Source organism: Phaethon lepturus, unplaced genomic scaffold (genome assembly GCF_000687285.1).
Source record: "Phaethon lepturus isolate BGI_N335 unplaced genomic scaffold, ASM68728v1 scaffold16002, whole genome shotgun sequence".
Taxonomy (NCBI): domain Eukaryota; kingdom Metazoa; phylum Chordata; class Aves; order Phaethontiformes; family Phaethontidae; genus Phaethon; species Phaethon lepturus.
This window is the reverse complement of record NW_010521368.1, coordinates 1-23,008: the sequence shown is the minus strand read 5'-3', so window position 1 is coordinate 23,008 and position 23,008 is coordinate 1. Positions and strand designations below refer to the sequence as shown.

Genomic DNA, 23,008 nt, shown 5'->3' with positions numbered 1-23,008 from the left:
TAATTAATGGAAGTCAAAAGCAGCAACTGGAATCTGCGAGCTACTCCTCCCGCTACGCTCTGGGACTTTTTTATGAAGCCAGTACACGGATTGATGTCCCCTGGGCTGCACGGTACATCACTGATAATCCCTGCATACGCTTCATCTCCATCGATAATAAGAAACGCAATATAGGTCAGTGCTCCCATTATTTCCCTTAAACGCATTGACAATGGAGGGTGTAGATCATGAAAAATGCTGTTTAATTGAGTGTTGCTATTCTGAACAGAGTGAGTATTTAACTCCAAGCCGCAGCGGATAGCATTTAATGTCACATTTGGCCTGTAATAAAATACACAATGAAAGGGGGAAGGTCCTCAGAAAATCACCACCCAGCACATGGTTTACGTTACTGCATTTATGAAACCAGTGTCAGGGGATTTGAGACTTCAAAATGTTGCTATTCCAAGAAAGAGCTGGAGTTTCTTTGTTTAAACATTGATTCATACACATGCCAATTTATCTCCCATCATCCATTACTTTACAACTCCCGTTCTTTCCACTAAGCACGCTTGGAACTAGTAAAGAGTTATATAATTGAGGCTGTTCAGTCTAATTCAGAGTTAGCCAGTGTGCTTTTATAATCACGGAAAATCCTTGAAATGACTGCACATAGTACGGCTGCTCGGTAAAGCTTGGAGAACATCCCACAAGGCAGATACTTCTCATCTGTTTCTGGAGGATGGCAGTTGAGTAAGTATATGTTTTATTTATTAAATGTATTTCATATACCAAGAGTGTGTTGGCATAGAATAGCTCAAAAAAACCCGCTAGCATTTGAGTTTAATCAAGGTCATTAGGAGCTGAAAACGCTTCCCGATTCTGTTGTGACAATGACCAGGTTTAACCACATCCGTGAAGCGGGGGTAAAAACCTACCCACCTTTGTGGTGACCTACGAAGTGCTGTGACTCATTGTCACAGAATAAGGAAGGATTTTCAAAATCAGCTGCTGCCTGATATGTAATTATTAAGTATTAGCAAATACACTGCGCTAAAGCATGTTCCGATTTAGACCTGGGAGACTTCTGTTTCTAGTCTTCCTTATTCAGTTGGGATTCATTGTTTCCTGCCTGCAGTCTGCGGACATCAGTGATGTTAGTACCTGCTGGACAGGGCATTGAAAACCTTGCCCATCACCCTTAGATCTACATGCTGTCACCATGCTAGAAAACAGCCATAAGGTTGGGCTTGCCTTCCCTCTCTTACACTGTAAACATTTGATTTAATGTAGTAAGATACCATGAGGGAGTGTCACAGTATAATAGTGGTGCTGGTGGTCAGGACTTCTGAAGATCTCTACTCCAGCTCCCACTCACTGCTGTGCTAACACAAGGTCGGGGCAGCTGTGCCTTGTCTAGCTGAGGTTTTAAAGAAAAATCAGTATGGAGGTCCCCCAAATCGCTGGTGAGCTGTCCCAAGACTGCACCTCTGTTGGGGGAGAAGTGTTTCTTCATCTGCAATCTGAATATCCCAAGGCTCGGCCTGTGAATTTTGCCTCCTATTCCATTGGCCACCTCTACCAATTAGTCATGTTCATTCAGGTAGGAAGGGCCCACTGGAGGTCTCCTGGTCCTACACCCATGCAGGGTTTGAAGTTAGATCCAGTTGCAAAGTTAGATCATCTTGCTCAAGGCCCTGATGTGATGTGATTTGCCACCTTTGCACTGCTGGCTTATATTCAGTGGTGGAGCCACCATAACTAGCAGGATCTTTTCAGAAAGGCCTGTTGCTCAGACAAACTGATGCATGGGGTTGTTCTGTGTCAGACACAGGACCTTGCACTCCTCCTTGTTGTGGTGATAGTGCAGTTCAAGTCAGCTCTTCCAAATCTGCCCTTCTTTACACCAAAGCCAGCTGGGTAGCAATGGCTCTTGAAGTGCCTCCAGAAAGAGCAGTTTATGCTGGGAGCGAAGGAGTTGGAGAGATGAATCAACTCACCACCGTGGAAGCCCAATTTTGTTATTTCTCCTAAGAATTTAGCCTGTTGGTCTGAAAAGAGAGAAAATAAAACAAAAGAATGTCTGAACTGGCCAAAACAAAGATGCATCCACCCTGATATGCTTCTTCCAGCAGGGACCAATAGTGAATATGTAAAAAAAGAGTGTAAGGAAAGCCAAATACAGAGTGATTTTTTTTTTCTCTGGCAGTGTCTTCTTGTTGCTGACAATGTGCAGCTGGAAATTTTCTTGCATCTAAGATTGTGTTGCCATTGTTGGATTTAACAGTAAGCACTTGGTAGTTAATAGCATCTACTGGAATTGTCCATCCCAGCTGCCTGATTCTACCTGTGCAGAAGAGACAGCCCAAGGGAGAAATTCACCCATCCTTTCTTCACCTGCTTGCATATGTGGTCTCAAAGCACCAGCACTGAGAACAATGAATATGGAATTATAATGGAATTATCAAATAGCTAAGTACAGTGTCTTTGCTGTCTCCAAATGCAACTTAACCAAATAGAAAGCATATTATTCGGGGCATATTTTTAACAAATACATAGAAACTACCAGAACATCAGTGTTGACACATACCTTTCTCACTGAAATTTCCTGCATATTGTGGGAAAGATATGTTCATATGAGCAATTTTTTCCAAGAAGAACATTGTATACCTTCATAGGGCTGGACCAAGCTGGGGGCCAGCAACTGAAGATGATTTCTTTCCAATAGGGCACTCCTTGTGACACATAAACAGTCAACCAGCTGCCTTGACTGCGCTGTCTTTCCTGGTGAACTTGTACTTTGCAGATTTGCACTTTGTTCCAGGAAAAGTAGTACGAGGGAGAGAGCAGTACGTGTTAGCTGGAGCAGTATTTCTGGCTGCGAGCGCTCGAGCTGAGCACTGGGTTGGAAAGCATGCCTGTATCATGTTCAGTAACGCTGACATACAGAAGTTTAAAAATCAAAAGTGGTCACCAGGTGATTCAGTCTTCTTCAAACACATGCACAGCTCTGCTGATAATAGACACACACATGCACATACATACTTTAAGACAACATGGGCATCTGGGGCTGAATGTGAAATTTATTTACACATATAGAGTACTGCAGCCAAAACACTTGAATACAGAGTTCCTTTATGTTTGGTTTAGCACATATGCAAGTATTTTGCATTTGTATTTTTCTTTCTGTGCTTCTGACTGATGTCCGAAACATTTAAATGGGAGGCACAGCAGCACCTCGCTGTCCCTTGTTCGCTTTTTTTTTGGGGTGCCATTGCTGATGTTTTAACACCATGCTTCACTCACTCATCGTTCTTCCATTCTTCAAATTTGATTGATTGTGATTCATCTGAAGAAGACGATGGTGACAATGAAAAAGTAAGCATTCAGAGAGAGAAAGCAGAAATGCTCAGGCTAAGATTTATGTTGCGTCTCCTGGTTGAAGCAGCTGAGATCTTTGAGGACAGTCATCCTTCTCAAAAAGCCATCACCTTCTCCAGTTGATGCCTGAATGGTCCCACTTCTGCTGTTCCTCCTCTATGCCATATACACATACTGCTCTATGCATATACACACAATGTGCCCTGTATATTCAGTTGTGTGTTATTTTTCAAGTGTCTGCATGCACCCCTCCATCCCTTGCATCAATCTTAAGAGGGAAAATTGCTTTGATGCCCATCAGATGTGGCTGGAGTCCTTATCAGGAGTACATGCTCAACAGATAGAGGAGCATGGCTGCAGTTCTCTAGGTCTAAGTAAAAGTGACTAATGGATCAGACACAAACAGAAATTTTATTCTTCTGGTGTTTCTACACCTGCTTTGATGTATCCACAATTAATGGAGGTTTATCTAACCCTCATTACCACCTCAAATAGTAATGTTTTAGTAAACAGCACTGAACTATAGCGATACAAAGGAAATGAAATAACTCTAGCTTTCTGCTAAGGGTCTCTTTGTTAAACATGTCATTATACAAAAGAAAGCTGCATCTATGTAACATCTACCTAAAAGCAAGTAGTCTAGCCCTCACTATGAAAGTCCAAACTTCCGCTTTTGTTTGTATGAGACGTGGTAATCCCTACTTTGACTCATTTAGTAAAGCAAAGATGTGAAAATCTCTTTCCTACGCAACTTTGGCTTTTTACCAGTGAAATACCTGAAGCAGCCTTATTGCTATAATTATACAATCGGATGGGTCTGTTAGCAGAGCCAGTGAGTTGCAGTCTGTAATTCGCCAGAAATCTCAGCCTTTGCTTGCTCTGAGAGCCACGTGCTTCCCTAAGGACCACTCGCACCTCGCTGTATTGTGATGAGCTGCAGCGCTCTGAATCGCTGCTTGTTGCACAGCACCTGCAAACTCATAAAGCCTCTTCTTGCTAGGACCTATGGCAGCATCCTCTCTCTTTTTGTTTTCTCATTAATTCCTTTATGCAGACTGCTCAAGGGTTGCTGGTTCTTCAAACGTGTAGTGTAATGATATTCTTTAAAACATAAATTTGGATTCGACGTAACTCTCATCAGCATGTCCCCTGGACTTCTGTAATGGAGAACAATCCAGGTGACCATGCCATCTTTGTGGCTGTCCAGGTGAGTGAGACAGAACAGCATGACTTCTCAGAGTTTTGTCTTTGTGTACATTGCTAGAAAGAAATACAGTCTTCTGCGATGGACTAACCCTTGCTGCGATGGGGAGGAGGTAGCGAGCCTGACTCATGGCCATCTGAGCCTGCTGAGGAAGGCACTAGTCCCTGGCACTAGTCCCTGCCAGTACACTTGCACCTAGTCCCTGGCAGCTCTTCTCTGTGGCACAACGTGCTACCATTAGTTGGCTTCATCATGACACAGCCTAGTTCCTTACCGATAACTACGGATGACATCTGTTTTCTTCCCAATTGATGCGGAAGAATCAATAATAAAGCTGTTTCTCTGATACTGACATTACCAATGTAATCTGGAGCGTGGTGAGCGTCCAAGAAGGAAGACTTTTTGCATCAGCATAGGATCTCATCTGCTGTTCATAAAATCGTGTCTCCGTCCGCAGAGGTAATGCGCTCAAACGTTACATAAGGAAGAGCCTACAAGAAATGTATGTTGAATTCCCTCTGTGGTATGTATGAATATTAAATATTTGTGTGATTGGCTGCCTTAAACACCCCATGAATATTTATAACTGGTCGGGGGGACAGTGGGAATTCTTTAGTATAAATTATTTCAAGCCTCATTTCTGTAATACCGCAGTCTTTGCATCTCTTTGCATTCTGGAGGACTAGAGATAGATGACACATAAAAATGGAAGCGATTCCCTTCTTATGCTTCAGGATTGCAAGGTTATATAATTTAAAGGGAAGATTCGTCTTACAGATTTTCAGGATCAGTGTAATTCTTGAGTATCCTCTTTTAATTTTAAAATACAGATTCCTTTATCTTTTCAATACCAAAATAAGAATTTTTAGGAAGATGGAAGAGTTAAGGAGTTATTTAGGTTTTCGCCTCATTACATGGGCAATGGCTTCATAATCCCCCGCCTGCCCTGACTGCCTTTTAGAAAACTAATCAGAAACTGTCTGTAAGGCTAATGAAATGCTGAATTTCTGAATATAAAAAAGTTAGTGCCGTTCTTTACATGGACTTTTCCAAAATGTGCCTTTTGAGATAGAGCAGATTTTATTCCAGGGAGAATACAGGACCTTACGAACGATGAGAACTTCTGAGGATAACTCAGGAAGGTTGCTAACCCTTTTGCTAAACAGCAGCGTGGCATTTTGACAGTGAACCTCCATCTCTCTTGCCTGTTTGCTTGATGTGGTAAAGTTACTTTTCTTTTTTTCTTTTTAGGGAGAGTTTTATGAGGCCTGCATGTTGACTTCTCTTTCAGCAGCCTGCTGACCCTTCCCAGGGAGCAGGGATATGGTTCCAGCCTGTCTGGAGGTATCCATCTTCTCTGCTGCCCTCTGCGCTGACCCAGCAGCATTTCCTTGACAGCCTAGCTTCAAGGGTTTGTTTGGCATGGCAGTGATGAAGCCTTCCCCTCATGCTACCCAGGGCCAGAATGCATTTTGGATAGCAAAACACATCTCCCCAATAAGATTAAAAAATCCTGAGGGGCAACCACATCTCCTTTTTTATCAGTATACCTGTTCTGACACCAGGTTTTGGGCAGGAACATGAGAAAAATACTTGACACACTTCCTCTAGGAAGGAAGAAAACGTTCCTGTGGAAGATGTGTGCCTGTCACATCTGTGTACAGGTCTCTTCTGGAGAACAGGTTGTAACCCTAGTATTGATCCCCTAGGAAGGAGGGGCACGGTGCCCATGGCCACGGGAGGGGTTCACAGCCATTCAGCTGAGCACTCAAACAGTAGGAGGACGATCTGCCTTTGAAGTTAGCCCCTGCTTTGAGCAGGAGGCTGGTCTAGAGATCTCCAGAGGTCCCTCCCTACCTAAGTTCTGTGACTCTGAGGCAGATAACGTTCTGGTGAGTATTTACTGAACACACTGAACTGGGAAGTGAGTCCAGCTAAGTCCCCTTGGCAAAAATAGGAAATTCTAGCTTTGTCCACGTTCACTGTCCAGCAAGTTTTAACGTCAGAGCAGCTGAACCAGTAAAAATTTTCAGTCCTCCTTATGGACCTTTTGTGGATGTATCTATGGAGCCTGCAAACTGATCTGCAGGTCTTTGCTGCTTACTTTTATGCCTTTATCAAAGTAGATCTCATTCTCCTGAGGGTCATAGAATCATAGAATGGTTTGGGTTGGAAGGGAACTTTAAAGGTCATCTAGTCCAATCTTCCTGCAATGAGCAGGGACATCTTCAACTGCCCATAAATCGGTGGATTTATGGGCTTTGAGTAGCCTGTGAGCCACAGGGCACTTCCAGGGTGTGCAGATTGCAGCCCGTGCTGCTTCATACTTCTCCACAAATGTGCTTTAGTCTTAGACGAGCACAACCACTTCTAAGGTCCAGGCTGATCAGCCTCTGAACACCCCATCCTTGGTGCCTCAGTGGATACTGTGTCCCTTGCAGTACGCGTTTTCTTGCTTCAAAGTCTGTCAGCTGAGCAACTGCAAGACATGCTCCATGGTGGCCCTCAGACATGATTTTCTCTCCTATAATATTATTGTTTGGACAAATTCAGTTGCATCTGCTTTCTCAGGGGTAGTAGGAGAAGCTGTAGCCAAGTCTCCACTGCTAGATGCATGGACAGTGTCAAAGGGCAGATGGGTCCTTAGGGTACCTTCTGCCATTCCCAAGAGCACTGTGCTCTGTCCCTTTCCTGGCACCTTGAAATCATGTTACCCGCCAGTTCCTCACCGTCCACAGTTACTTATCAACCTGTCACACTCCCAGAATAGATACCATCCTGACCATTTGCCAAATAAATCCTATGACTTTCACGCTCTGATGGTGTACTCCCTGCCCAGGAAACTTCAGGCCTCCATGGATCCCAAGGATCACAGCTAATATCTAAAATGTCTTTTGAATTTAGGGACTCTGAACCCTGACCTTGGCGTAGATTCACCAGAGGAAAGTAGCTTTTGCATTTTGCAAGGGAAAATATTTTGGTGGACAGATAATCCACTGCAGGCTTTTTCTGAGCAGTTCTGTTTTGTTTTATTGAGATGTTTATGCTTTAGTGATCTCTCTGTCCCCTTCCTTCCTGGAGTCTGACGGTAAGGAGGACATGGCCACCACAGGAGCTGCCTTTACACCCTTAATATTATCTGAGAACCTCTGAGGGCAGAAGGAGGTCCCTGTGGGAGGGCTTGGCACAACAGGATGTTCATATTGTCACTCTCCTGCAGTAAAGAGTGCCTGGAGGTGTGTATCCCAATGTAATAGGGACAGCTACGCTTCTAGCCCGAGCAGCTTTGCTGAGCAGCTTCACCCAGGACACCATGCTCTTCCATCTTACTGTTCCTCACTAAATGTGTTATTTAAAGCTAGGAGCCACCTTACTGGCACCAGATGCTCTTGAGCTGCAAGCCACTGTGCTGAGGAATTGGCCCTGGGCTCTCTTCTCTGTACTCTTCTCCAGGGCGTCTTTTATTAGCCCCATCCTTTTTCTGGAAGATAATACTCCTAATAGGCTTAATCCTGCATAAATTCTCACTGTCAGCAGTCTGTCCTTTTCTTTCTTTACACAGCCTGTGTGATTCCTCCAGCTGGGAATTAATGACAAGTGTTGAGACAGTCCTGAAACATTAAGAAGCTGGTAGCCGCCTTCTCTTGCTCACAATCCAAACACCTTTCTCCTTATTCCCAGGTTGTAGGTCAAGATCCAGTTTCCCCAGAGAGTTCAACATGGGGAGACTTTGCTAGTGCTTAATTCACCATTATAACTGGTTGAAGCGCAGTGTATGGTGAGCTCTAATTGCTTTCATGCTTTCTGTCCTTGACACCCCTTCCAGATAGCTGATGTGTCCTTTGCCTGTGACAGCTTGTACTGCACGCTACTCGTGTTGGAGGTCTTCCTCATCTGTTTTCATGGGCTTGTACAACCCTACCAGGCTCCAGCTTGGAGGCAGCGGGGCGGGGGTCTCTGGCCTGACCCTGCTTCCAGCAGAGCAAATGTCACAGCTACAGCAGGTGTCCAGGTGAGTCAGGGCAGTCCCTGGGGATGGAGACCCCCTAGCACTCAGGGCCCCATCCTAGGGATGCCCCGCTCACATGGGAAGGGGCTATACCCTCATGTCCAACTGGAATTTTCTCTTGTTGCAGTTGTGCCCATTGGCTCTTGTCCTGTGGCTTTGAATTTCTAAGAAAAGTCTGGCTCTGTCACCTCTGTCACCTTCCCTTTAGGATGTGGAAAATGCAGTTAGTTCCTCACTTCTCAATTCGTCTCTTGCTTAATTCCACATTTATTTAATCTCCTGTCTTTTCAATTCATCCATTTTCCTTTTCCATGTATGTGGTTTCAGACTCGCTGAGGGGAAGACTGACAGTGCAGCCGGATTTTGGTCTGAAATGCTTCAGCATCTCCTGTAAGGTCTTTGTGGACTAGACTCATCTGTGGGGGACTGATAGAACTTCGTACTTTGAGACAAAAAAAATTTTTTTTTGCATTCAGCCTTGCAGGCTGCTCAGAATGACTGCATGTAGGTAGTGGTGGTGGCCAGGACGTGGCTGTGTAAAATCCAGGCCCCACATCAGAGCCTGGCTGTGCCCATCCTCCGATCCCCATGAGCACGCCACTCCACAGTCTGCAGGGTCCACACAGCCCCAGCTGCTGCTGCCGGACCAGGCCGGGATGTAGTGGCTCCTGTGGCACCTTTCCTGTCAGGGACGGGATGCTGGGCTGGATGGGACAATACGCCAAAGATTGTGCAGTTCTTTTCTATTTACATGGAAGCAAAATGAATCTTGAGAGGAATGTGTTTATCCTCCCATTCCTTGCTTTGCATCTACTATCTGTTTGTGTCGGTCCTGTGCAACGCAGCAGAGCTAAAGAAATAACAGTAAAATGAGGAAAACTTAATGCAGAAACAAACAAAACTGTAGTTACAGTATTGCGTCTTCCCTGTGCCGTGGGGAAGAGGAGAGTCTGAACCTTGGACAAATCACATCTGCCAAACTGCCGTCACTGCACGGGGTGATGCCGGCGCTTCTGTCCCCGGCCACAGCCTCAGCAGGGTCTCTGCACAAAAAGCTGCTTTCCTCCTGGTCTGAGTTAACGGAGGCAGACCGGAGGGGACGGGGGGCCGGCACCCAGCCCCTGCAGCCGACGCGACCGCTGGAGCGACGCAGCACGGGCTGGACGGAGGAAGGAGAGCCGGGCGCAAGCTTGCTGCTCGTAGGTTTTCTGTGGGGTCCCTCAGCAACTGCAGATGCTGCGGACACCGCCAATGCTGGCAGAGCGGCTCCTTGCTCATTAAGTAGGTATAAGCTACAGCCAACCCTGCCGTCTCATCCTAGCTCTGATCCACCCAGCGTCTTATGCCTTCCACTGCATCAACTGATCGGATTAATTGCTGTGCAGCTGGGATGAGAGGCGGGGCGAACTGAGAGCAGATGAAAGCTTTTATGCTGCTTCCATTCACCCTCAGATCATTAGCCCTCGCATTGCCGAGTGTTCCCGGGCTTGCCACATCTCCCATGCTACTTCGTCATCTGCTAGCATGGCCGTGGACAGCTTGCATGCTTGCCACAAATAAAGGAAATTGAAATCTCATGAGAAGCCCTGCTAGAAGCCCTCATTTTTAAGCTAGCTGTTGCAAGCTGATCTAAACACATTGGGAGGAAAATGACAGGAGTTTTTACTCCTGTGACAGCTGAACAGTCGTTCGTACCTGGTGCATCAAGGCTGAGATACCCCCATTGCTTTCAGGGAAAAATCTATTTTGAAATCCTCTCTTAGCCAGTATTTTTGCAGAAGAAAGAAAAGGGCTTGAGGCTAAACTTGATCCTCGCAGGCTGCATATTTCAGTACTGGAAGTCTGTGACTCAGTGGCCTCTGGAAGCTCTCCAAGCTATCAGTAGCTCAAAGGAGGAATTAAAAACTCAACGAACTGCCTGTTCTCCTGAAACTTGTTTTGTACATGCTATGGAAGAGATGAGAGATTTGAAAGAAGGCAGCCCTGTCCAAGAACCATTGGCTATAACACGTCACAGCAAGCAATGAATATTTATTTTATTGAAAAGCTTAGACATCTTTTAATGAGCCTTTTTACCAAGTTTATATGGAAGAATTTGCCAAAATACCATGTAGACTATAATAAATCCCAGGGTGCCTAATAGGCTTCCCCACTTTGTCGTCTGTCCCTAGCAGTCTCTATGTAGAGACGTCAGAATACCTGTTTTGTCCCCCAAAAAGGAAAGGAGAGACTGAGTAGCATTTCTGGCATTTTTCCAGACAGTTGGAAAAGCTGATGTGAACAGAGATATGTCCTGTGCCGGCCTGTGAAACCAGGCTTGGGGTGGCAGGAGGAATCTTAAGGAAGGTGAGTCTGAGGCTGGATGTTAGACAATCGGTTCATCAGAGCTCAGGGAAGAAGATGGCCCCTCTGGCTGAGCCTCTGCTTCTACACAAGAGTGGTCCTTGTTTCACTCTACAGTTTTAGTCCCCAGATCTTCCTTGCCCTCATCCCACATCCATGTCCGGTGGATATCTTGGACCTGTCCATCCCTGATAGTTAAGGCTTACTTTCGAGCCAAATACAGAAGAGAACAAAATCAGCACCTCAGATTAAAATAGGAAAGAAAGTCAAAGTTTCTGGACACTTCAGGAAATCTCCCATGAAAAGGGCTCTAGTACTTGCTGAAAATAGAGCTTGCAAGCCTAACATAGGTGGTGAAGCGAGTGATTTTCTGCTCTTGGGAGTGCCTTACTTGGAAAAGGAGAACTTTAAGAAAAGGCAGCACCATGGCTCGGTGCCTTCAGACACGGCCTGTCAGCATGCATTCCTGATCACAATCAGGAAACATCTTCCCACTGTTTTTGCCACGTTTTCCCAGTTCTCAAGAGCAAGGGCTGACTGAGCTGGCTCACCCAAGAAAGAGACTCAGTGAAGGGATCCTTCCAACTGAAGTTAAAGCCATTGCTTTCATGCTTGCTGTGGGTGCTAGGACTTGGTACTGCTGCGCCTCAGTAGTGTCTTCTGAAGTGATCAGCCCAGGACAGAAAGCTTAGCAGAGAAAGATGTTTTGGAAAGCTGGAATTTGACATCTTCTCCAAGAGGATGTCCAGCTGGAGGAGCTGGAGCTGGAGATCTCTTCACCAACGCAGCAGAGAGAAACATTTCTATCAAGCTTGGTACCTAACAGCCAGAACTGGTCGGGAAGTGTTCTTTGTGGATTCCTTGGTCATAAAATGCTCATTTGCTGAAACTAAAATATTTTTCTAGGAATGTGCTAATTCAAACAAAGGCTTAGCCAGAAAAGGCTTTCTGCTTCCAAAAAGAGGGAATTTCTGGTAAATGGAGCGAGAGTGAATCGCTTAATTTAACCACCAGCTTGGTGAGTTTGAGCTCTCAGCTGAAATACAGCAGAACCCAGGTCATGTCCTTGCTCCAGCAAATGCATCCTGCTCATTTGAAGTGGAACAACCCCAGCAGGAACAACTCACACAAGGATCTGCTGGCTCCTCCTCATGTCTTGGAACAGGGAAATCACTGAGCCTGAAAATCCCCTATTCTAGGCAAATTCTCTGGCTGCTGGTTGTTGGCTGTCCAGACCAAGTCTCTAAGGTGACAAGCCAACGTGCTGGCAGGGACAGAAGTCCCTTGCTGTAGAGAACCTACAACCAGCCTCAGCCATAACAAAGCTTGGCCATTTCCAAGTCTGCTGGATGAACATCAGCACTTGAGCTGCCTTCAGCTCCTCCCCTGGCACTGCAGCCTGGTAGATTTTTAAGGGACAAACTGTTTTTTGAGCTCTGCTCACTTGCATATATTTGCCCAAGGACAGAAGTTGTATTGAAGGTTCACACTCCCCAAAACCTGCATGTAGACAACCACACATGGATTTCCTGGAATTTGCTAGAGCAGCAAAATTTAAGTTGAGTTCACTTGTGCAGCACAAAAGCAAGTGCTGATTTCTCAAGCTAACCTGCCCTGGCTTTTGTTCCCCTTCTGCCCCTCCATAAAGGTAAAATACTGGTTTTATTCTAGCCTTTCAACTATGTAAATACTGTTGCACGGCCAATATGCAACCAATTATAGAGGGAGCAGATGTTTTTCACAATAGTGCAACAAACACTCTTCTTTTTTTGCCGTTTGCCTTAAAGATATTTATCTCCTGATGATTTCATGTTCAAGTCTTTCATATTTCTGTATTGCAGTGATTGTCCCCTTAAGGTGACATGTCTTTCAAACGCGCAGGGGAGGAAGAATACAAATTAGTCTGATATAGGTGGGTAAGTAAATTGGCTGTGGTCACCCGGCTGCCTGCGCTCCTCCAGCTGTTCAGAGGAGGCGACTTGCTGGCAGAGCCGTGCCGTTGTCAGTGCAGTGGCTTGCGTGCGTCAGGCTTGCAGTGGCTGTGACTGGAATGTGTTTTACATCTGGTGTGCACTTCTGCGCTCAGAAGGACCTCACGTGCCTTCAGCCGTAAACGGAGTGCTGAACCCCTGGGGATCAATCCCCACCAGCAGCAGCAGAGCCATTCCATTTCCAAGAATAATCTTCCATCCGAAAAAAAAAAGGTGCATCATCCAATACCTTAATCTTACCACACGGCTGGGTGAGCTTCAGCCTTTGGTAAAGGGTTTCCCCTTTACTGTTGCCAGTGAAAACATGTGTCCCAGCTGCACATGTAGCCTCACCTCCACAGCCACCAACCCAAGCAAGACCTTGGAGGTGGGAGGCTGCGACCGTGTGCCTCCGAGTGCCCTGTGGTTGTAGGGGCACTAATTGTTACTGTTTGTAAACCTGGCTGGAAAAATTCTTACAAAGCAGTTTTATGTGTTTCTTCTTGTTGTTCTCTTTGGCCAGTTTGCCACAATCACCAGGTGGTTGCTCTCCTTGTAGGGCCTGTCAAAATGTCCGGGAGGAAAAAGGGGAAGAGTTTGTTTCCAGTATATTCCCTGCTCCTTCCAGCTGCTAATTATGGGGTGTGGGAATGCCTTGAAGTTCCTCTAGGAGACGTTTGTGGAGCTAGGGTTACTTCAATGGGAAGACCATCACAAATTTTGTAAAAAGCCTGGATTTCTTCACTGTGCTTCTTGTGAACAACTTGTGTTGTTAGTCCTTGTGTTTTTTCCAGCTGGAAGAAGAGAGTGGTACCACAGATGTTTTCATTCTTATTGACTCCTAGGCTAGAGGCACAATTGTCAGCATGTGGTGAAGGCAAGTATTAATGAGTAATCTTTCAAAAGATCTCTCCTTTATTTCAGAGTCTCCTGAAATCGGGCCCTCAGTTGTGGTTCACACAACTGTGATGTTTGGAAGCGAGAACGTGGATTCAGACCCTGCAGAGGTGCAGCAGTTAATTCTCAGTCACCTGGAGAGGATTGTGCCATCCCTACCTAAACCAGCCAGCATCAAGTGTCAGAAATGGAGATACTCTCAGGTAGGCTGTGGTGGGATCAGTCATCTGGGAGGCTGCTGCTGGGGCAATGCTGTAGTACGGACTTGCGATGTATCGCAAAAACCAGGACATCATATGACCCAGTGGTTTTCATCCTTGGGGAGCAGGCGGAAAGGGGATAGTTGCTCGACATCTGTAATACATTCCTCCACATAGTCGTGAGCAGAATCGAAGGCTGGCCAGTGACAGCCAGATCATTTCTAGTCATCTCTTTACATAGTGGACCTGGCTCAGCAGTAAGTTATGCAACACTCCTGGTAAGTAGGGACAGGAGCAGTGCACAGGAAGGAAGTAAATCCCACATACTATGGTGGAATTTTCACTGGTATTTAAAAATGTGACTCAATCTGTCTCTTCTGTATACAAAAGTATGTGATATTATTAGCAAAATTCCCACCCTACCACAGAGTAGCAGAAGTCCTTGTGTTCAGATGTACTAATTGTTATTATTTGATTTGGCCCAATTCAATTTCGTATGTTATACGAAAAATATTTTAAAGTAAACTACCTAAGGGTAATAATAGCAAAATGTGTATCTTTTACAGACTTCTTTTAAAAATCTAGGGAAATTGTTGGCAATTTCCTAAAGTATTGAGTGTATCTACATGTTTACCCAAAGCCTCTTAAGTTAAATTACATTGGTGAAATTGAATGTGGAAGTTGCTGCAAAATATTTACTTAAAGCAGTTGCCTAAAAATTTTTCCTTTTATGAAGTCTGGAAAAGTTATTGTAGATGACTGTTGTGAAGTCTGCTCATACGCCTTGATCTGCATCCAATTTAGGAACCTGGTCTCATTAGCACAAAGTTTATTTTTTTCAGAGTTAAGTATTGGTAGTTTGCACATCACTTACCAGTGCATAGTATTTGTTCTCAGCTGTCATATAAAAATGACCTTAACATAGGTTTTAATGTGTCAGGTGACTCATACAAAAATCATGGTATTTCACATGTTCCTCTTTGTCTGTTCAGGGTTTTTTTGCTAGTAGCAGTATCTCTCTACCGTTGTCACTGTTAAGGTATCCTTTTCTGGTTGTCACTTCTGGTCTTTTCTTCTGTGTTATCTGTTAGCTTTCTGCTTCAAACTGCTTGCGAGCACAAAAGCTGCACGTGGTAGGGAAAAGAAGAATTGGATCTATCTATCTCCAACAGACAGATACTTGGTTGACCAGCTGTGGAAAGCGTTCCCAAAACAACAAAAGAACTATTTTTAAACAGAATTATACACCCTAGATACTGCTGCTATCATAGAGCTCTATCATAAAATTTGTCAAATTCAGCTACTTTGTTTATGTGTGCAAGGAAAGGGCTTAATATGCCTTTTCCTTGCACTGCTCACATTTTTAGCATAGTGTCAAAGGCGATATATAAGCATATGCATCATACATGGTCCATGCTGATTTATTTCACCATGAAAACATGGATAAAGGAAAAGACAAGAACAGCAGTTAGTTTCTTACTACTGAATTAAAAAAAAAAAAAGTCTCAATTACATTCTACCAAACAACTATGCTTTTTAAATCCTGGCAAAATTATGGCCATACAGGATTTATTATAACCTTGTACCTGTTGCTTCATCTTTTGGAGGTAGCTGGAACAGCGGCTGTAGGAATGAAGTCTTACTTTCCACAATTGCTTCAAAATTGCTGATTTCCTAAATCACTAGGTGTGCATCTTGTTTCCCCTATTTAAAAATTACATTCAGACATCATACTGCTGGATGATGCTGTATGATTTTCTCAAACCACTGTACAATTTACAGCTCTTCCCACTTTCTTCTCCTGCCTCTGTTGCCTGCTATCGACCATGCTGCTACTAACCAAAACCTCTGACTTCAGCAGCTGCTTGTGCTTTAGGGCTGTATCACAGGAGGAATTATCACCGGTCTTTAATTTGGTGGATGAATGTCAATATGTCTTAGATTGCAAATAAGTCAGTGTAGGTCAGATCCGTTATCTCAATGAAGAGATCTTTATTGCCACTCTGTAAAGTAATCACCACCTAAATTAAATATCTGGGACAGAGCTCCCTCTTCCTCTTAAAGCTATCTTTATTTTCAGTTATAATAGGCTGTTGCCACAGAAACAAAGGAAACTGATAAGATGGGTGCATCTTTCCTCTGAATCTTTTAGATGGGATTTATCCTACTTGTTAATTAAATCTGACTGTAATGTCCTTCATGTGGCCAAACACAATCCTGGGATTAAAATGCAGACATTACAATCATCTGTGGCGGATGAGGGATTAGGACTTCCAAACTTCTACTGACACTACTTAGCAGCACAGCTGCAATTCTGGATCCCCTGCTTTAATTATGGTAAGACACTATTAGCATTCAGAGCCAACAGCTTCCCAGCCTATCATGTCCCTTTGACACAGTCACTTATATGTATAAGAGATACTGGGAAAACACACAATCGTATAAATTGGACCTCTTCAGAGGGTATCATCTCAGAAGGGACCTCTTCAGGTCTCTAGTCAAACTTGTTCTCAGAGCAGAATTATCACCAGCACTAGGTGACCTCGACCATGGCTTTGTCTAGCTGAGTCTTGAAGTCTTCGAGGATGGAGATCCAACAAGCCATATAGCCAAGGGTAATTTGGAATTTATGTTGGAAAACACCTTCAGAAGAACTTGAAGAAGGGGCAGGATCATTCCTTTCCCCAGCCACTATGTCTAGAGTGAGGGCCTTTACTATATTGAGCACACAGTCTTGCCACACAGGCAAAAAGATGCAGGCCGAGATGTGAAAATACTGATCCTGTGATCAGTATGACAAACCAGAAGCCATTTGGCACAGCCAGCATCAAATAAACACGGGGTGGTCCAGAAGGAAGGACACTCAAAAAGTCTTTTTCTGCTAAAACTTTCTTCACTGTTTATGCTCAGTGACCTTGATCTGTAAGAAAAATTTAGGAATAAATTAACTACCGACCTAAAATTAGTCTGAGGAAGATGATCTCTGGCTGGATTCTAGAGCTAGACTCTTCTGGTTAAGTTGAATAATGAAGAATGGGTCACAACTGGCTACAAACTCATTTCAGATAATTACCTCCTTTAAAGAGATGCTAACATACTGGTAACACAAAATGCAGCCAGTAACATAAATGTGGGTGTTTTGCAGCTGATCTGTACTTGGAAATGGCAGATAATGGCACAGCAGTGGCTAGCTGAGTGTACATTTGAATCCATGGAAAAATCCCCTGGACTGAACAAGATGCCTTGGACTTTAGGTCTTGTTCACCGGAGCTGACAGTTGCACAATGGGATACGGTACTGCACAGGAATCCAAAACATATCTTTGGACCAAAGGCAGAAAGTCAAGAAATGAATGAAAGAAAATTGTACTCTCTGTATCACACTTTATGGTCTCTGTGGTTTGATCTCTATTGCTGGTCTACTGCTGTGCTTCTGCTCTTTTTTTTTTCCTCTCTGTCTCTGGCTTTCTAGATATTTTTTCCTCTTTTTCAACTTTTCTTGTTTTGATGTCTTGTTATGACATTCCTTTTCTCAGACTATTTCTTCCCACCTTCCTCCTTTTATCATCATCAAGCTGTCCTTCATCTTCTTTTTTATCCCTTCTGCCTGAGCCTGCCTTGCTCTCACGTTTACCTTTAGGCCAGTGCTGCTGCTGCCTTATCTCTGTTCTGCGATTCACCAATGCTGCTCTGGGATGCACTGATTTAGTACAATACGGACACTCAGCCTTTGTATGCAGGTTTGAAAGAGGCTACAACAACATGTTACACAGCCAAACATGGTAAAAAAACAAATCCTGTGTGCTTTTATTCTGCCATTTGACATGCATCGGTGTTGGTCATAAAGTACAATACCAAAAAGAGGTCTTGGTCTCCCCATGAGTTCCAGGTAGCTTCAGGTTAATAGGTATTGGCCAAAGCAAAGTCCATTCACTTTTAGAAATGTTACACAGAAATGCTCCAGAGCTGCCACCCCACAATGCAAGTTTAACTGAGGGTATAGTGCCAGGAAAATTACACTTAAAATTAAAACAATGCATACATTAAGAATTACATTAAATATTTATCAAAGCAACCTTATTCAGAACTTGTCCCAAGCTACTTACAGGGAAAGTTTTGATTGTATCTCAAGCAGTGTCTAAAAATTGTTGTGCTGCTGTGATGAAAAAGCAGACCAGTGTAGCAGAGCTGGAGACAGGGTGTGTTGTCCAAAGGCTGTACGTACGCTTGCACAGCAGCGTGAAGCCCGGGCAGGTCATCATGACAGCCGTTACTCTGAAGTCCCCCTCACTTCCCATCCAGGAAGGTCACCTGGTTAACCCAGTCGTGTTGCAGGCTCTCTGGGAAATGGCAGGCTCCCTTTCCTTTGTCGAACAGTTACGCATCTGGTGGTTCTTGCAAGCCCACTTTGCTGACATGAGATTATGTATCTTCGTACCTTCTGTCTTAGAGATCTCCATGCCTCATCTATCCAGGGTCAGAGAATTAATTTCTGCTGAGACAGACTGAGAATAAGACAGGATGGGACTGTTAAGTTTCTAAATTTCCACATGCAGGAAAGCTTTATTCTGATTATTTAACTCCAGACGATAAATATTTTACTGTGGTACTTCATCATTAATGCTTGGATGTACGATCAGGGATGGGAAGGGTGCTTCATATAAAGGCATGTTTCTCAGGAATATGGACCTTTCTGGCATGAAATTCAGGTTAATAAAATACTTCCTTTTCCATCTCCCTGTATGCTTTTCTTTTTCAGGTTACAAAAGCTGTGCCCAATTGTCTGGGACGAATGATTCTTCATACTCAACCTCTCCTGATTTGTGGGGGCGATGGATTTACTCGTTCCAACTTCGATGGCTGCATAGATTCGGCTATGAGTCTTGCAGAGGCTGTGAAGTCTCATTTATAGCAATTTCAAAGTTGGCTGCTAAATTCAGTCTAGATTGATGATGAATTTTACTATGATGGATTGAATTCTAGTTTAGTGTTAACATCACTGGCCTCTATCTTGCAAAAATAAATAAAGGAAGATCTATTGGTGCGCTGTAATAATTATTGGGGTGGAACTGAATTGAATTTTCCAGGATCTGTGCTGTGAGTTGTTACTTTGCTTGAAGTAAAGCTTTTTCTGGCTCTAGTCAGAGGCACTGAGCTCCAGCAGTCTTGAAAGGTCTCCTGATAATTTTACAGCCCATGAAAATTATGTCAAGACCTGAAGCAGCACAAAAACCCATGGAGCTGCAGAGTTTACTCCTTCTCTGAGCATTTGGAGCCCTGGAAGTGACAGAAGGAACATGTACAATTGATCCCAGAGCTTTCATACATACATGTGGTCATTTCTTCTGGTGCAGATCAGCCCTGGTCATGGTTATTGTGTTGGCCGTGGGGAATCAGTGATGGGGCATACCTTGCTATGCTTCTTAAGCTGGATGGCCTATGCACGGTCTAACCATATCGACTCAACCATGTCTAACCATGTCTCCAGGCACGGACAACTTTTAAGTGAGGGATAGTAGTTGTCTGCTGAACAGCTTTCTTAGCCCACAGTTTTCCGGAGCCCTGGCTGCAGATTGCTGGAAGAGCTCATTTAAGAGCTTGATGACATTACTGGCAGTCATGTGCCACTGAAACGTGGTTTCTGTCCTGGGTGCGGTCAGCCCAGCTGTGCTTGTAAAAGAAAGAATGGAGAGAAGGTGAAAGAGAAGGTGTGCATGTTTCTAGGGCTCTCATAGCAATAGGGCTGCTACCCCAAAGTCTTGGGAATAGACATTGCCATCTGGGCTGCAACATGAGTTTAACAGAGTAAAGCGGACTGGCCAGGAAAGTTGATGCACTTAAAATAGTTCAGTATTCGCCAGGTTAGAGAGTCACCAGTGCATCATGGCTCTCTGCTGGCCCACAGTCCCCTGAACAAGGAGCAACCCTTTCCTCCTTCCAGGTGGTGGAGGAGTCGGGGTAGGAGCAGCCAATACGGAAGGTGGTTTAGCTGCTTTGCCTGGCAAATGCCAAGACAAAGGAGGGAAAAGAGTTTATCTAAGTGTGGGCCATGGCAGTGTGTTAATAAGAAAACTGTGCTGACATTTGAGGCTTAGGATTACATCACCACCACCATAAAAACTTATTTCAAGTAAACAGCCATACTGAAAGTGAGGTGAGTTCTAAGACAGCTCTATACTTTATTTTGGCAGAACAGGTGTAGAAATAGAGGGACGGGTCCAGGGAAGGGTATAAATACACGTGTGAGTGAATGAACAAGGAATTTGGTTTGAAATACTAAAAAAATAAACAGCAAGTATAATTGTGCTGAAAATACTACTTGTCATGGTTTCAAGTATTTCTAAGCTACTACTAAACTGTGTTTCTTTGAAATCAATTTTGAAATTACTCAGAAATTATCCAAGAAATAATGTATTTATTCTAAATTTGATTTTAGCTTGCCCTTCCTCTTAAATCACGTGTCACAAGTTTAGTAGCTCCTTCTACTACAGCACTAAAAATAACAAAATGCTATTTTCAGCAGACAGAATTTTAACTGTTGGAGAAGTACGCCTCTTTTTCTTATACCCCTGCATTTCAGAAAAATCCAACATTCTGTGTTCACAGCAACTGAAGACTGATTTACTCCTGTGTTTGACCGTTTCTAATGCAGTATTTTAAGTGACACTAAGAACTTTAAAACTTAAGTTAATTTTAAAAACATCTTTGAAAGAGATTTCATGATACCATGTGGTTTTATTGATTTTTTATCTTCTTTCCATGAAATCGTCGAGTTTAAAACTAGGTGTTATCGCATCTGAACCAACCAGCTCCAAACCCTCAGGTTTCAATCACTGTGTGTTGTGAAGAAACGGGGAAGATTGGTGGTCAGGTATGTGCACAAATCTTTTACAAACGCATGTGATCTCCCATCTTCCACGGATCAAGGTAGCCATGAAGAGCCACACAGTCCTGGAATAAGTCTAATCTGGTGAGGCATTTAGTATTGGCTTGATTTAGCACAAGCCCAAGAGCAACCAAAGTCCCAGCTGAAATAAGGTTTTACGTTGCAGTGTTGGAAAACCTTAATCAAAGAGCCGTACCCCATGGAGGATGGCATACGAAAACAACCAAGCCCCATTTTTCATATGTGCTCCTCAGCTTCCATCCAAGCCTGGCTGTCCTGCAGGAGTCATTCCCCAAGGGAGTAACACACTGAACTGTGCAAGGGGATTTTCTGCTGGGTTATCAGTTCCCCTGGAAGACGTCGCTGTGCCAGGCGGGTCAGCCGTTGCTGGACCCTGTGGTGGTTTCTGGGGACCCATCCCACCAGTCTGCCTCCAAGCTCTGCCTTGGTGCACAGGGAAGGATGTGGGTCCTTTTTGTGCAGGGGTGAAGGAGCAGACTAACTTTAGGGGATCTTTCCATACTCTTCACTTGTGCTGTTTTCCTCATCTTCACTCTTTGTTTTCTGCTCCTTCCAAGATGGATTTTGCATTAAAACACGCTAAAATTTGCACTTCCTTCCCCTTCCTTCAGTTTTGAATGGAAGCAAGCCAAACCACTAAAAATCTAAATAAAGAGCAATCCTGAAAGCCTGTGACATGCAGAAAACTGAAAATGAGGCATCTTTGACTTAACGCTGTGTTGTTCCTCTTGCCGCCTCGCAAACAGGCATGCTCCAAAGAGCTCCAAAGATGCTCTCACAGAGGCCTTATATCAGCAGCAGCCTTCGATGCCACAAGTGACAGATAAGTGGAGATGTCTCTGACCCCATCCTTGCAGCAATCTTACAGTTTTGGTCATTATGAGACCTCAAAATACTAAGCAAATAAGCAAATCACAGATTCAGAGATTTTTCAAATAATGAGATTTTCAATTCAGAGGTTTTCAAACATCAATCACAGTGAGTCTCAAATTGCATCCCAGATCATGACAGTCTATCAAAACACCTCTTTCCTAGAGCTTCCTCTCAGATTAAGATGATTCAAACAAAAATTACTTGTTTTTTTAAGATGGAGTAGAAAAGTTCATGGACATGTTCCTCTGGACGCACTGCAGACAGCGGGCACTTAAAGGTCTCTCTGGTGATATCTCATTTTCTAGATGTAAGCAGGGAGACGATGGTATTAACTTTCCCACGCAAGGCGGGTAACAAGTGGTGATCTTTCAAAGCAGCCACTGTATCCAAAAGGATGGCAAGAGAAGAGACTTGTCTGGTTGATTTCCTGAGATTTTCCCTGGATGGACGTAATTTTTCATTAACTGGCAGATCCATCAATTACAACCTGTATCTCCTTGTTCCCAGACAAGGGTGACAGCTGTGTCTGATGTCCTATATGTCATGAGCCACAGATAACGCCCAAAGTTGAATTCAAGTGTTTCAGCTCTCCGATAACGACGGTATTGTCCTCCTCATCACAAGGAAAGACGGGGCCACAAATGCTCAAAGCCTCACAGTTGTGTTAACTTCCACGCAGTGAGCATCACTTTGCAAGGCTGGTCCATGCCGTCTAGCGCAGTCACTGCTTTTGCAATATATTCAGCTGCAATGAGATGCGTTTTGCTGATCTCTGAGCAAATTGTACTTTATGTCTCTTAACAGCAATCCTTTCTTGTTAGTTGCTATCCCACCAGCAGGAAAGATTTTATATTATTGGCCAGACAGCAGACTAGCTGTTGGCAGGAGGCCTTGGTAGATACAGGAGACCTTGACATCTCCTGCTAACAGAAGCGTTTTGATACCTCTGTGCATGGGAAGATCATGGAACAGATCCTCCTAGAAGCTATGCTAAGGCACATGGAGGACAGGGAGGTGATTCAAAGAAGACAGCATGGCTTCACCGAGGGCAAGTCCTGCCTGACCAACTTAGTGGCCTTCTGTGATGGAGTGACCACATCAGTGGACAAGGAGAGAGCTAGCAGTGTCACCTATCTGGACTTCTGTAAGGCCTTTGACACGGTTCCCCACAACATCCTTCTCTCTAAATTGGAGAGAGATGGCTTTGAGGGGTGCACTGGTGGGTGGATGAGGAATTGGTTGGATG

The 23,008-nt window shown here is 44.1% G+C and overlaps 1 protein-coding gene across 1 annotated transcript; it reads left to right on the top strand.

Moving 5' to 3' along the window:
- Positions 1–18,894, top strand: RNLS (renalase, FAD-dependent amine oxidase; the record flags this gene model as incomplete). The annotated part of the gene is made up of 3 exons (XM_010281500.1): positions 1–174; positions 13,811–13,986; positions 18,742–18,894. Coding segments are annotated over 3 exons (503 nt in total), but the record flags the coding sequence as incomplete, so codon positions are not given.
- Between the last annotated feature and the right edge of the window lie 4,114 nt (positions 18,895–23,008).